This window comes from Polypterus senegalus, chromosome 15, assembly GCF_016835505.1.
Source record: "Polypterus senegalus isolate Bchr_013 chromosome 15, ASM1683550v1, whole genome shotgun sequence".
Lineage (NCBI taxonomy): Eukaryota > Metazoa > Chordata > Cladistia > Polypteriformes > Polypteridae > Polypterus > Polypterus senegalus.
This window is the reverse complement of record NC_053168.1, coordinates 77,257,232-77,271,846: the sequence shown is the minus strand read 5'-3', so window position 1 is coordinate 77,271,846 and position 14,615 is coordinate 77,257,232. Positions and strand designations below refer to the sequence as shown.

Here is a 14,615-nt window from a genome sequence, read left to right as displayed (position 1 = left end):
TATTGAATGCTAAACACTTCTGGAAAGACACGGTTGTCTAAAACGGGTTGGTGTGAGAATACAACAGTAAGCGAATGAAAAGATGGAACACTGGAGAGAGCAAAATTCAACACAATAGTGAACCCGCGGCATAACAAACGCCGCATAATTATTTATTGATGGTTGAACACTTCTGGAAAGACACAGTTGTCTAAAAAGGGAGGGTTTGAGGATACAACAGAAAGTGAATGAAAAGATGGAACTCTGGAGAGAGCAACATATAATTGTCCGTGAGTGAAGAAGACGCTTGTTTGTCGCGGATGCGAATTGCTGTATGTAGCGTGTAAAACAGTTTGCTATGGTGCACGCGTGCGTCGTAACCGAAAACTCGGTTTTTAAAGACTGCTTACTTCATTGTGTTTTAACCTCAGTTGTAAAGGAATGTTTTAAGGATCCCATGGGATAACCCTTGCAAACTGTTTTACACGCTGCATATGGCGATTCACCTCCACGAGAAACATGCTTCTATGAACAGTCAAGGTGGCTCGGAGGTACATGAGGCCTCTACGACAAACGAATATAAATGACGCGGTTCTTTCTGTGTCGTCGCGCCCGAGTTGGTGGGTGTGGCTCTGCGAGTTGTCGTTGTATCCAATGGTCTTGGAGTTGGTGGGCGTGGCTCCTCCCTGCGTGCCCCATAGGTGTCTCACTTGTCGGCGGCTTAGTGAGTCCACGCCCCTTCCGGCGTGCTTTCCATGGGTGTCTTGTCTTAGTGAATTATATATATAGATTTTCAGAAGTGTGTCAAGAACTATCGGGGATCCTTCATACCTATGATAATATGCCTATATAATGCTTCACTTTGTCTGTGACTACTCTATTTATCTTTAGCCAAGTCAGACATTTTCTTTCTTTATAGAAATTCTGGTATGTATCCGTTTGCTGTAATATTGATTTCTTTAATATAAAAAGCACTTAAAAGAAAATGCTTTAATTAAAGTGGACATAATTCCTCTTATATCCTGACACCATGGCTTGAAGTAACAGCTCGTAGAATTCATGCCTTCCATGGCTCCCCTAAGTAATAAAAAATAAATAAAAATGGTTAAATTGATAACTAGTCTACACAAACAGAATAAACCTAAAGACAGAAATATCTACATAAGAATATGAAGCTGAACCACAATGATAGTACAGTTCTGATAATTAATTTATGTGTTAAAGAAAATTAGTCAAATGTGAGACGCCCAGTGAGAACTTTCACACATCGAATGCCACTTCAGGGGGTCTCTCCCAGCTGGGTAATACAGAAATAACTTTACATTTCCTTATATTATAATCATCATGGCCGCAGAATATTTTAGGGAGATAAATTCTACTTTAAATAATTTGATACCTGCTTATTGAGAATCCTTTACTTTTGCAGCATCCATACAAAAAAGTCTTCATGTTTCTTAACACTACAAATTAATCTGCAAAAAGACTTAATGAATATATATATATATATATATATATATATATATATACATACAGTATATATGTAGACTTATTCTTTATTTAAAAAACAAAGTTTTATATACAATATTATGCAAAACAATTAATATGTACATAATAATATAGATATTGTATTCAAATATTAAAGTAGAATAAAGGAAAAAGACAAAAATGGTACCAGCAATAATATCCTCATAACGGTAGTAATCACTAAATAATAGACTGGGAGGCTTTAACAAACTTCTTAGCTTTGTGATTCTTAATTGTCTTGAGACTTACATATACCAAACATTCATTATAGAAAAAATTAAAAAATGGACTGCATCTAACCCATTTAGACTTAAGAAATACTTAGGAATTAATATAACAAACTCTTAATTAGCATAAGCCACCCTAGCATAAGCAATGTAATAGGAGTACATAATAAACAAGAATAATTGTGTAAAATATTTTAAATATTAAAATGTGTGCTTCAGTTCAATCATTTAAAATGTAAATATTCTTCATTGCAACAGTCACTGTTGTCATTTTCCCCTTCTGATTGAGGTCCACAGAGGACTAGTTCCTTAGTAAAGAATTTTTAAAAAAGCATATTCATAATCACGGACCATGATATACTCTAAAACAATGCACCATGTGCTTATGTTTGAAATTTGCCGTTTTTAACCTTCTGGGAGTGGGTCGCAAGGTCTAGCACCACTGGTAAAGAATCAGACATCAAAAATGACACTCTATATTCCTATATTACTCACCCCCAGTTTTGTGAAAAAGAGTAACTTTGACCACTCACATTCCAGTAGCGTGTAAAGCCCTGGGGTCGGCTGATGAGGCATACACAAATTTAAGTTTTTCTGAACATTTTTGCTGAAGACACCTATTGGTTTACTGTTTATTTTAAAGGGGACTATTTTCCAGCATACAATATTTGTCCAAATATGGCCTAACATTGAGGGGTTTTCAGGTCTAGGGTGCAAAAATAGGGATGAACACTAAAAACCTTGACATCTCGCATAACTAGACATCAAGACTACTCAAGTGGTATATCATAATGTCGGGGGTTTTTTTATATTGATGAGTCATGGTGGTGGACAAACACAAAAGTGATTTCAAAAGTTTCATAAGTAATTCTTATGAACACAAAAAATCTGATCCAAAATTAAGTGGTATTATTATTAAATTAATTTTACAGATTTCTGGTCATAAAAAAATAATACCTTTTAATTAAAATAATATCTGAGCTATTCAGTAGACATTTATTTACATTGGTTTCTAAAGACGATAAAAAGGTGTTTAGCTACTTCTGGTTGTGATGTACAAAATGTGCAATTAATATCTATATCAGGAAGCCTTTTACTTATCAGGGCATTAACTGGGTATATTTTTTGAAGAATTTCATATTAGATTTGACAAACCTTTGTTAACAAGGTTATTATTACTATTAAACAAAATTTCTGCCAGTTACGTTTATATTTATTAACTAATAATAACTTTAATAAACTATATTCACTTGAATTAATCTAACAAAGAGATATGAATCCTGTTAAATGTATTACTACGTTTTTGTTCCAAAATATTTTTTGAGTACCAATAAATAGATCAAGAAGGCTTGAGACAGTTGTACCATTTTGCTTAAATAAATCTAACAACTTCACTAAAATAGCCATTAAAACAAACATTCCAGAAAAGATAAGGATACACCATATTTTGATAAATTTGCGGTAAAGTACTGCCATCAGCGTCAGTGTCAAAATAAAAATAACTTATTAACCCAAGCGTCTAAAAATACTTATTTTTATACTGAATGTATCTGTTATGCTAAATGGTCAATTTATTCGGTGAAAAATTATAGGAATAACAGTTTTGCAGCCCGCAGTACTTCTTCATAAAATCTGACTTAGGGACAGGGAGTTTCTTACATTCAAAATAACACCGAAGAAGAAAAGTATGTCCACTTTATCTCTTAAAGGTTACTATCGAAATATAGATCCAAATTGACTCAATATGCAACAAAGTCTTCTGGATCCATATAATTTGAAAGTCACTCATTAAACGACTTTTAATGTATATGCGGTAATAACAAGAAGTGGCTAGTGTACTAGCAGCACAAGTTTCGAGGCGCAGACGTTTACTAACATTTGCGTTCATAATACATCATAAAATCATGCATTTTACCTAAACATGAAACTCTTCATATGCAACTAAGACATAGCTTGAATTAGTGATGTCGTCGTGCACCGTTATCCTCTGTGCTGCGCTAACCGAAGAGCTACACTGTTAAATCGTGAGCCAGGCGGTAGCACTCAGCCTAGAGTTCAAAGTTCGACTCAGCCGTTCACGTCATGCCGTATTCCGTGTTTGCGATGTCGTGGCGCTAGTCGACGTTGGAGATCACGCAAGCGACTTGCAAATTTCATTTTATATTGAACAGTAGAGAAGTAATCATTCGTAAACGCTTGAACAAGCCCTTGACGAACAAGCATGAGGCGTGCTGGTTTAGGTAAGAAGGGCTGTTTTTAAACCTGATACTTATGATTATGAATGACTTAAAATGAAAACACTGGAAAAAGTGAAACTAACGTTGGTATTGTCAATTTTAACTTTGACATATTAAAATTGTTATAAGAACTTGAATGATTATTACAATAGTTAATCCGAGAGGCATGCAGGTATTAAAGGGAACTGAACAGTTAACTGAATGATGCTAAACATTGGTACATCTGGAACTGCCAGTAAACATAAATGGTCACAGGAGAAAAATCACCAGCGATCATCGGATGACATTTATAGTAAAGCTGAGCTGGCTTTTTGATGGTTATTACTTTTCCATGACTAGGCTCTCTCTGGATTTTATAGCCAGTGTTAATAGAAAGTCGACAATTTGTTATAAGACAATGAGTTGGGGTCAAAATAAAATTGATTAACTTACAAACTTTCTAAAGGAATTGCTCTTTTATTATGTAGGAGATGGGGCGCCCACGGAGAACTATGTTCCAAGTGGATACAGCGTCTATGAGGAGGAAAATGACAAGTTAACCGATAGCCTCAAAGCAAAGGTCAACGCTTTGAAAACCGTAAGTAATGAGCAATGGTTGCTCCTTCCAGGTGTAAAATTCCATTGGAAATGTTTTTGGACTGCACAGTTGCGTGATCACAAATAGCAGTGTGCTGTACTTATTAATAAACTTCGTTGTGGATGAAGCACCTGTTGGACGCCCCTGTATACTCCAGTGAGGTAACAAAAATGTAAGCATATTAACCACAAAAATACAACCCCCTTTCCAGAGAAGTTGTAATGCATGTAAAATGTAAATAAAAATAGAATGCAATGATTTGCAAATCCTTTAAACCCATATGTAATTGAAAAATAGAACAAAGACAACATATCAAATGTTTAAACAGAGAAATTTTATTGTTTTAGTTTTGTGCTATCAACATGTTTCAAACAGCTGGATTGGAAATATGTATTGTATTAAAAAAACAAAAACTGGTGGTTTGGGGAGGGTTCACCACTTTGTGGAAGACTGCAAGGGTAGAGCTGCCAATTCTCTTTGTCTGGAAATGAGGACATTTGGGTTGAAAACAGTACGCCTTTTGTACTGTCTTAGGGTTTTTTAAAATGATAGAAACATTTAGTAGCAGTTTATCACTATAATTATAATATGACATGATGGCCACAGTCACTAGCAAACTAATAACCCATTAAATATTTTGAATATCTCAAGCCTCCTAAATTAACAGACTTCATTATTTGGATAGCTTAACTGTTGTAAACCTGTAAAAAAATATACAAATGGTAAATTCACTTATAGTAAAATAAAAATAATTTTACTCTTAAATTTAGTTTATTCGCATTTATCTACATTCTTTTATATTTTTCCACTGAAGCTATTTTTCTCAGTAAATCTGCATTCTTGGAAAAATATTAATACAAATCTTTACATAGCATGCTACTGAAATTGAATCTTGTGAGTATTAGCCCCCTAATTGAATCTGTTCTGCTCTTTTGAAAACAAGGATATTTGTTGTTCAAGTATTCTGTGAACTTACACTTTCTTTTCGGCATAATTGGTATTCCTGAATTTACATAATTGAAAGAAATATTAAAATATTATTAAATTAATTGTAGAACTGACTTATTACTTGGTCAATTGATAACTAAAAAAGGTAATGCATTTATATGACAGAATAAATGTGTGATTTTTTTTTTTTTTATAATTAACTGAAAGTTTAATAGTTGACACTTCATTTATAATTATGAATCCATTTTGGAACAACAGGTGGTAATAACAATATTTTCCATTAAAATGTTACAGAGCAGTACTTACTTGAACTTAAATATGACAAACTGTACCTGGATGTATGAAGTATCTTGTTTAACCAAGCTGCTGAAAGAAGAATCGGAAATAAGATCTCACATTGAAAACATGAAATTGTCATTTCGTTTTGAATAAATACATTTAGTTATGGTGAATTAGGATTACAAATAATTAAGAAAAGGACCACATTTATAATTAACTATCTACTGTATAAGAAGATGAAGCTGAATTCAAAAGATGAAGTAAAAAAGCCAAGTTGGACAGACATTGAGTATTCTCATCAATATCTGCATTTACTACCGGAATGAAAGTGAAGATTCTGGGGAAAAAAAAGTGTGCGCACTGTTTCCCGCAAATGCTGATTGGTGTACGGCTTTCAGTTTTTACCAATGATAAGGATGTGGAGATTTTCAAATTTTAGGAGGCAAAATTCCGGACATTTTCAAAATTTTATAAATTCCCCCAGCCCATGGCTCGTTAAAAATGAGGACATGTCCGGGAAAATGAGGATGGCTGGCAGCCCTGTGCAGGGGCAAATAGCACAACGAGTTAAGAATGATGTTTCTCAATGTAAAATTGCAAAGAATTTGTGAAGTTCCTCATCTACAGTATATAATATCATTAAAAGATTCAGATAATCTGGAGAAATCTCTGTATGCAAGGGAGAAGGCCAAAAACCAGTATTGGCTCAAAGTGACTTTTTAATCTGAGGACCCACATTTTTTAAAAATATAATTACTACCATGATGATAGCAGAGTCATGCAAATACTGAAACAATGGCTATATAGTTGAGGCCATATGTTTACATACAACTTGGATAAAAACATTCAAACAAATTTTCACCAACGCATGTCATGTTACCAAACAGTTAATGTGTTAAGTTAATTAGGGTACCTATTTCTTTTCTTCAAAATAACAAATACTAGATTTATTTCATATTTTAATTGTGATACATCTTCAGTAGGCCAAAAATTGACATACACGAAGCCTAGTATTTGGTGGTGTTGTCTTTAAATTGGCTAACCTGAAGCAAACATCTAAGAGGCTTCCGCATGTTTCTCACAATATTTTGCCGGAATTTTGGCTTATTCCTCCAGCCAGAACTGATGTCATTGAGTCATGTTTGCTCAGACACGTTTCTTTAGTTCTGTCCACAGGTTTTCCATGGAATTTACGTAGGGGCTTTGTGATGGCCACTGTAGTTCACTCAATTTTGTTGTCCGCAGGCTGTTTCTTTACCAGTTTGGAAGTATGCTTTCAGATGATTATTACCCTATTTGAAGGTCCATTTGCTGCCAAGCTTTAGCTTTTTAGCTGATGTCTGGAGGTGTTGCTTCAGAATTTTCAGATAATGCCCCATCTTCATGATGCTATCTGTTTTGTGAAGTTTTGTATTAACATTTTTATGTTCAATATATATTGCATTTATTTCATTATATCAGATTATATATTAATGATAGGGGTAAATAATGATTCAGTTTTAATGGGGTATTGTTTGTTTAATAGGGGTGCTGAGTTGCAGGGGTTATTGGGGACAAGGAAGTATTGCGTGTTCGTGGATTGATAAAGCAGTGGAAACACTGTTTTCTTAACATGTCTGTTTTAAGTTTCATTTATAACTGTGGAAATATGTAATGTGGAAAATAATCGTTTAATTTACACAACAACGGGGTGGATAAATGTGAAATGGCAAGGACTGGACAAGCGTAAGTTACTAACGTAGCCACACATTGTTTCACACCCACATTGCCCCTTCACTCTTCTGAAGAAATGAGCAAGAAAAATTGGATACCCACAAAAATAACAAAGAGTTTTCAAAAGTATGAATAACTCAAATGGAAGTGATCGAGAATACCTTCAGAGCCGTCCTTTGTTGCTGGAGGAAATGCAGGGCTTTATCTTTTGTGACTCATGGAGCGTTGTCTCATTTCTCCTGCGCTTTTTGTGATTGTAACCAAGTCCAAACTGTAACTTGTTGGCACAACAAGGACCTCTCGCCAAAAGTCATAGCTGCTATGCTACCATGTATGATGCTAGTGGTCATGCTCGCCAGCTGCTTTTGTAGTTTTTCATTAAATCTCTTCCTTTCGATATTTTTGTGTTCTATGTTGTTTTTTTTTTGTGTGTGTCTCTTTCTTTCTTGATTCCCTGGAGCTAGATTTGGGCAACTCCCCTGTCTTTGTCTCCCGGTCTTTTTCTGAATTCTCCACATTTGTTCCTTTTGGCCAGTCCCAATGCATGAACAGAATACTGCTAAATGGATTGTGTCCAGCATGTTAACCAGGCATTTTTAAACAGCGATTACATTTTTTATTTTCTTATACAAGGTTTTTTTTAGAACTACAGTCTCACACCTCTGAGTGACTGGGTTTTTATCTTGGGTACTCCAGTTTTATACCTGCAATAACATATTTGGTTAAAAGGATTGTCCAGGGTTTGTGTGTCTTTGTACATAACTGTGCAATGTAATGAAATTGTGCCCTGTCTAAGGTTAGTTCACACCATATGCTCGATTGATTGAGGATATTTTATGAATACCCTGCCACCTAAGATTGGATTAATCATTTAATAAATGGGAATATGGGTGCTGTCATTAATCATATATGTGTGTACAGTGTACCAGATAACTGCCTGATAGAGCATACAAAAAGAGAAACTTTAAGGGTAACTGCTAAATGTATTTTAAGCTTATGTTAGCACTTTCAAGAAAAAATATGACTTGGAGCATTACTTATTGTAGTCTCACTCCATTGAAGTATGTGTTACAAAGTCACTGTCCACATTTCACATAGTCTATTTTCAGAAATAGTATTCTTACTTTTTCTTTTGTATTTTAAAAGTACCATGCTACATTATAGCTAAACACAAACACAATATTTTTTCACGTGTTTTTAAAATTGTATTTTTAAACTTGCTAGAAACAATGAAGAAAATGTAAATATATAATTTCCCAGAAATGGCAGATTACAAATTAGAAAACATTTCCAAAGGTCCCTTGGAAAAAATAACACATTTAAAAACCATTACGCTATTTTGTTTAATACTCTGAATTAATCTAATGTTGTTTTTCATTCTTTTTTTTATAAAGCTATCTATTGACATTGGAACAGAAGTAAAATTTCAAAACACGTTTTTGGGACAAATGGTATGTATTTTGCTTGTGCTTCTTTGTATAATTTAACACGTACATGAACCTAGCACATTTTGCTCACACAGCTTCAGTGATGTTTAGATATACTGTATGTGCAATTACTGTATTTATTATTATTTCCTAAATGTGTAATTAAAAAAAAAAACTCGCATTACCTTTTTGTATAGGCACAAAATATGTGTGTAAGTGTATATATAAAAGTTAAAGGTTATTTCCACACTGAAAAAATAAAAAAAAAAAAGGTAAAAGAGACAGCTTGGCTGTAAAGCCTTCATCGTGTGTGTGTGTATTGAGTTTTCAGAAGATTTATACATTTTAGGCATTTCTGAACATATGACCACTTTGAAGTGATTTCTGCCTGCAAGTCTATGGATACAGTAACTCAAAGACAGACTATGTAATCCATTTGAAAGATGGTACCGTGATTACCATTATAAAATCTTAGAGGCCTATTAATTTTGATCAAATCATTTCACTATCTCTGTCAAGTAAAAATCTAGTAATTTTATGTTGTTGCTAAATGTGAGCCTTACACTTCTCACAGTTGGGTTGGTGAATCTATTTTTGTCATCAAGATATGATCCTTCTGTTTTATCCACATAATAAAATACTGGCCTGTAATACTTTCCCTACATAAAGCTGTTTTAGCTGAAAGGTAATCTTCTAGATACATTGCTTTTTTTAACTCTTATGGTATTGCTTAATTCTAACTTTTGTTATGTTATTTGAGAATTTTAAGCAACACTGTTTTAAATCTTTTATTTGCATTTATTATGAACTTGTTGTAAAACTGACACGGTTGATGTAGTGCGTTATCATTATTTTACAAGTACTTTTGATATTTGCAGTTCCTTGTGTTTTTCTTTTTGTTACAATATTGGGCTTTGTTTTTATTAAGTTCCTTTATCCACTGTGGACAAGAGAGGTGACTTTTAAATTACCACCTGACCCACAAGTAATGCAATTTAGTTGTAGATATATATAAAAAAAAAGGTTTAATGTAACAAAAGAAAAGGAGTAGAGAAAGAAACTATACCTTGCCACTCTAGGCCTTTCTAAACTGGTCCTGTCATCTGTTTAATAGTTTGGGTGAATCGAGCACAATGCAGAACGGTATTTCCTTACCTCAAGGCTCCATTTACCTTCTGTTCCTCATTCTAACACCTGATATTTCTCTTCAACCTGATAATTTTGTACTTGCATGTACTTTAATCCTGATTCTGTAACTCTGTGGAGATCTGCCCATAGATGACCTTTAAGATCAAAGCAGAACATATTTCCAGAGTTAAGATTACCATCTAAAATCCCTATGAAGTTCTCCACCTATAACCCAACCTATTGGCTCAAAATGTCTCGAGGCAGTCCTTTTTTTTTTTTTAATACATCCAGCAGGACCCAATGTGCATATGTAAAATTGTTGCTGCCAATCTTGGTCCCAGCCTAGCTCCTCTCTCTCCGTCTACACTGCATCCACTTTCAGAATCTGCTTAAGCATTACAGGGTTTATGGGGACACAAAGCCTGTCCCAAAATCACACGGCATGTAACAGAAACTAGATCAGCAAGAAACAGCAGGCAGTTGCAGGGTACGATCACATCCACACCCGCTGACACTTGGACATGGTCAGTTTATAATTGGCAGTCATTGTGTTACTGAACTTATGGTGGAACTGATCTGGGAGTGAAACCCTCATAAATATATGGAGAATATCCAATATTCACACAGGAAGACCTGGTACAAAAGTAGAAGTAATTTTACCTTTAATATCTCTTATTCAATTTTGAATTTTTGAAATTTGCCTCTGTTTTTTAGGAAACTTTGTGTTCATAATTTTAATGAGAAAAATGTTTTGCTGTGATTTAAACATATGTGACATAATAAGATGTTATTGTATGCAATAACCATGTAAATCACTTTCTGTCACATGTTGTTTGAGTTTAAAATCTCATGTGGGCTATGTGATACCAGAAATGGGAACTGGTATAACACAAAATAGGTATAACACAAAATATATCTGAAAAGTTTTGAAAAAAGTAATTTAAAATTAACATTGATTATTCCAACAGGGGAAAAAACTTACTGCTTTTGCTAAAATTAAATCTTTTCACTTTTTCACACAAAGTAGTAGAGAAATATACTTTTGTTAATTAAAACAAATCAAAATAATATGGTAGTTAAACAAAAAAATGCTGTTCATGTCTTTTATTTTTCCTTGAAACAGTATTGTTACCTGCTAAGAACCAGGGTGTATCTTGCAGGGTTGGCTTCTGCCTTGTGCCTGTTGCTGCCAAACTAGACTGTGGCCCATTGCAACTTTGCACTGGACAGAACAGGTTCAGAAAGTGGTTAAGTGGACAGGGTGCTTTCTTGAAGATGACTGTAAATATGAGCTTCTTTTGGAATTAAAGTTAGCAAAGGCTTTTCATGGAAAATTATACAAATTATAAAGAAACTAATCAGTTTTATTTGACAAGAGTGTTACACTGTCAAATCCTCAAACTTGAATGGCAGTAAATAAGAACTTGGTATATGATTTATTGCCATGCACTAAGTTGAAAACCTCATTGCATGAAGGATAAACAAAGAATGTACTGCATCTCAATAAATAGTAATTTGAATTTGTTTTATCCTGGCATTCCTGCCCAAGTTACAACAACAAAATACATCATAGTTTAGGGACTGCCTCAGAACTTGATGCTTACATAATCTGTTTTATTGAATCTATAACGGTACCATATAATCTCCAGAACAAGTTAATTTCTGATATCTTACTCAACACTTTTTAGAGCAATAGCTCATGCTTCGTATATACTTGACAAAGGCTGTACCCACCTCATCTGTACTTCCTCCCTTTTTTCCCCCTAAACTAATCCTTGGATTTTGTGCTTTGACCTTTAAGGCCTTGTACTTGTACTCTTTCTTTACACGTCAGCATTAGTTGTTTTGCCTGAAGGTCTTCTGTGTGCAAGAACTTCTGTTAGTCACGGCTCTTGGCCAAAAGCTTTTTCCAGTTTTACATATGGATTATGCAGCTTTTTTGCATTTCCCTGAGGCATTTTGTGTATTTTCATCATGAATGATCACCTGTGCTGATTGTAATTGCTGTTCTGTCCTTTGCATAAAACCAAGCCTCATTTCACAAAATTTACTCTGATCATCCATTCATATGTTTAACATTCATTTCAGTGTATTATACTTAAGTTTTATTTGTCCAGTAAAATACTTAGAATTCTGATAAATTATGGAGTTACATAGTTTTACATTAAGAAGAACATAACATCATAGAGTACCAATACTAATGACCCAGTCATGTTTTAATATTGATACTTTTTTTGTGTAAAATATTTGTTTCTAAACTGGCAGTTTTAACAGTCTATGTATATTGTGCCAATTAGTTGCATCAGGAAACAAAAAATAATCCAAAACAAGAATACTTCATTGTAACAGCTTTTTTTATGTTTGTCAGTTTGTATTTTAACCACAAATTACAAATATTAAATAGCTTCTGGCCCTGGCATGACCATAATGGATCAAGTGGGTTTGAGAATGTTATGTTAGTAAATTATATTTGCTAAATGCAGTTTTACAGTGTGCAAAAATAACCTGGCACAATTCCAGTGTCTTGTAATATAATGAGGATCAGCTAACCAAATTACATAGTTCATAATAATGTGCCTTTAAAGGGGTCCCCATTACAATATGAATTGCTTAGTGATTTAAAATATTTAACTTACCAATGGATGCATTTAGAGACCATCCTGCAAATTAAACTAATCAAAAAGAGGAGGAAGCTTCAATCATAACCATTCTGCATTTATTAGAGCAAGACCTTGCATCAATAGAAAGCAAATATTGATTAAGATTTATTTGGCACAAGATTGAAATAGGTAAAAGTTTAATCTTCTCATAGACCAGGATGTTTTAGAATATAATGACTTCTATTTCTGCATACAAGCTGTTACAATAGAAAGTCGGTAAGATTGCATTTTTTTCTTGCCAAAAATCTTGGGGAGATGGGGCAAAGGGTGGTTCAATAGACATAAAAAGTGACTGCTAAATTTGTAATGCTTCAATAAGAGAGACTACAAAATACAATAAGGCATCTTCTCTGTATGCTGTAAATGCACATTGTAATCGAGAATAGTGTGGTATCATTCATATAACCAAGAAATCTAGATCTAAATTTTGGGAGCACTGGAACAGTGCGAGTTTTTATTATGGTGACTGGAGTGTCAATCCTGCTACCAAACCCCAAGTTTTCCCTGCAAGTTGGAGGACCAGCTTGCAGGGCTGGATGCAGATGAACGTAATATCCAGGACGAAGCAATTGTAGGTTAAGGGCCTTGCTCAAGGGCCCAACAGAATAAAGTCACTTCTGGCATTTACGGGATTCGAACCGGCAATCTTCCAATTGCTGCTGCAGATCCCTAGCCTTGGATCTAAACTCTATAACATACCACTGTTCATCAGCCAAAGTTATGAAAGAATATAATTATTCCTAACCTGATGTTGGCAGTTAATCTGAAAACCAGGAAAACAGCAAATGGAATATTTGTTGAGGATAGTCATAAAGACATTTAAAACTCTTTGTATCTATAACAATACACTTTTGTCTGGGACAGCAACACACTGGACATTAACAAACAACCGATGAATGTAGTTTTGTAACAGTTATTTTTAAAACAGACAATTTTACCTTTCTAAAAGTAACCACCTTGGCTACTCATTTTTCAGTCTGATACACACCAGATCTCACAATACTAGGAGCAACAAATCTAGCCATATGTGGAGTATAACAGTAAAATTAAAAAATGAGTGATACTAAAGAAATAAGGATATAAAGAAAAAAATATATAAAATGATGTCCAAGAAAATTTTTACTGATGAAGCACTTCAAAAATGGAAGGCAGTATACTCTTAACTCCAAAATAAATGAGAGATCTGTAGCTTGTAAACGTTTACAACCATTATAAAACAACAGATTTTATTTGTTAATTTTGTGATTAAATTAATACAGATGGACATAATAGTCACAAACTTTTACACAAACTATTAGTTTTGATAATGTACATTGCGTAAGTTGTAAGTATTCTTTCTAGGTAGCTTGTAGTACTGAAGAAATTTAATATCTCAAATTGCATCTTTTTTAAACTATTTTTTATTGTCTTTTCTAGGACACAGATTTTGAGTCGACAGGTGGTCTGTTAGGTGCCACTATGGGCAGACTGAAACGACTATCTAGAGGAAGTCAAACAAAGCTTTTTTGCTACTTGATGTTATTTGTACTGTTTGTTGTGTTTGTATTATATTGGATTATAAGGTGACAGTAAAATGCTGAATAATTACTTATCAATGTGTACAGATTTACTTTACATTTAGAAATATTATTTTCTTTATTGCAGCTGTGTTCTGTGCTATACAGAAACTATATGAAAGTGAAAAAGTACATAGCCTTCACAACCCTGAACTGGAGTGAAAGAGGGTTTAACAATGGAGAAATTTGCATATAGTTCCATGCAAAAGCCAAATTGCACATTTTGTGGACAATTGAAGTAAAAAATATTAAATACAACTTCAACAGAAAACAAAATGAAACAATTATATTTTTATCAAAGTGTTAAAGTACATTTACAATTTATTTGACTATGTGAAAAATATAAGAAATAAGAGTATA

The 14,615-nt window shown here is 33.8% G+C and overlaps 1 protein-coding gene and 1 long non-coding RNA gene across 2 annotated transcripts; one reads left to right on the top strand and one right to left on the bottom strand.

Annotated features, from left to right (window-relative positions):
• Positions 1 to 897: 897 nt before the first annotated feature.
• Positions 898 to 3,771, bottom strand: LOC120515654. The gene is made up of 2 exons (XR_005630678.1): positions 3,646 to 3,771; positions 898 to 1,056 (listed from the first exon to the last, which is right to left on the bottom strand). It is a non-coding gene; the product is annotated as an uncharacterized LOC120515654 (long non-coding RNA).
• A 47-nt stretch (positions 3,772 to 3,818) lies between these two features.
• On the top strand, positions 3,819 to 14,290 carry bet1 (Bet1 golgi vesicular membrane trafficking protein). The gene is made up of 4 exons (XM_039736868.1): positions 3,819 to 3,970; positions 4,435 to 4,544; positions 8,879 to 8,935; positions 14,116 to 14,290. The coding sequence occupies exons 1-4, from the start codon at positions 3,952 to 3,954 to the stop codon at positions 14,263 to 14,265; spliced, it is 336 nt and encodes a 111-aa protein (XP_039592802.1). The 5' UTR covers positions 3,819 to 3,951; the 3' UTR covers positions 14,266 to 14,290.
• Positions 14,291 to 14,615: the final 325 nt, after the last annotated feature.

Bases quoted from the DNA above. Each gene is read 5' to 3' on its own strand.
- bet1 (XM_039736868.1), top strand. The intron at 4,545-8,878 runs GTAAGTAATGAG...TTTTTTATAAAG, and splicing joins AGGTCAACGCTTTGAAAACC to CTATCTATTGACATTGGAAC. The intron at 8,936-14,115 runs GTATGTATTTTG...TGTCTTTTCTAG, and splicing joins ACACGTTTTTGGGACAAATG to GACACAGATTTTGAGTCGAC.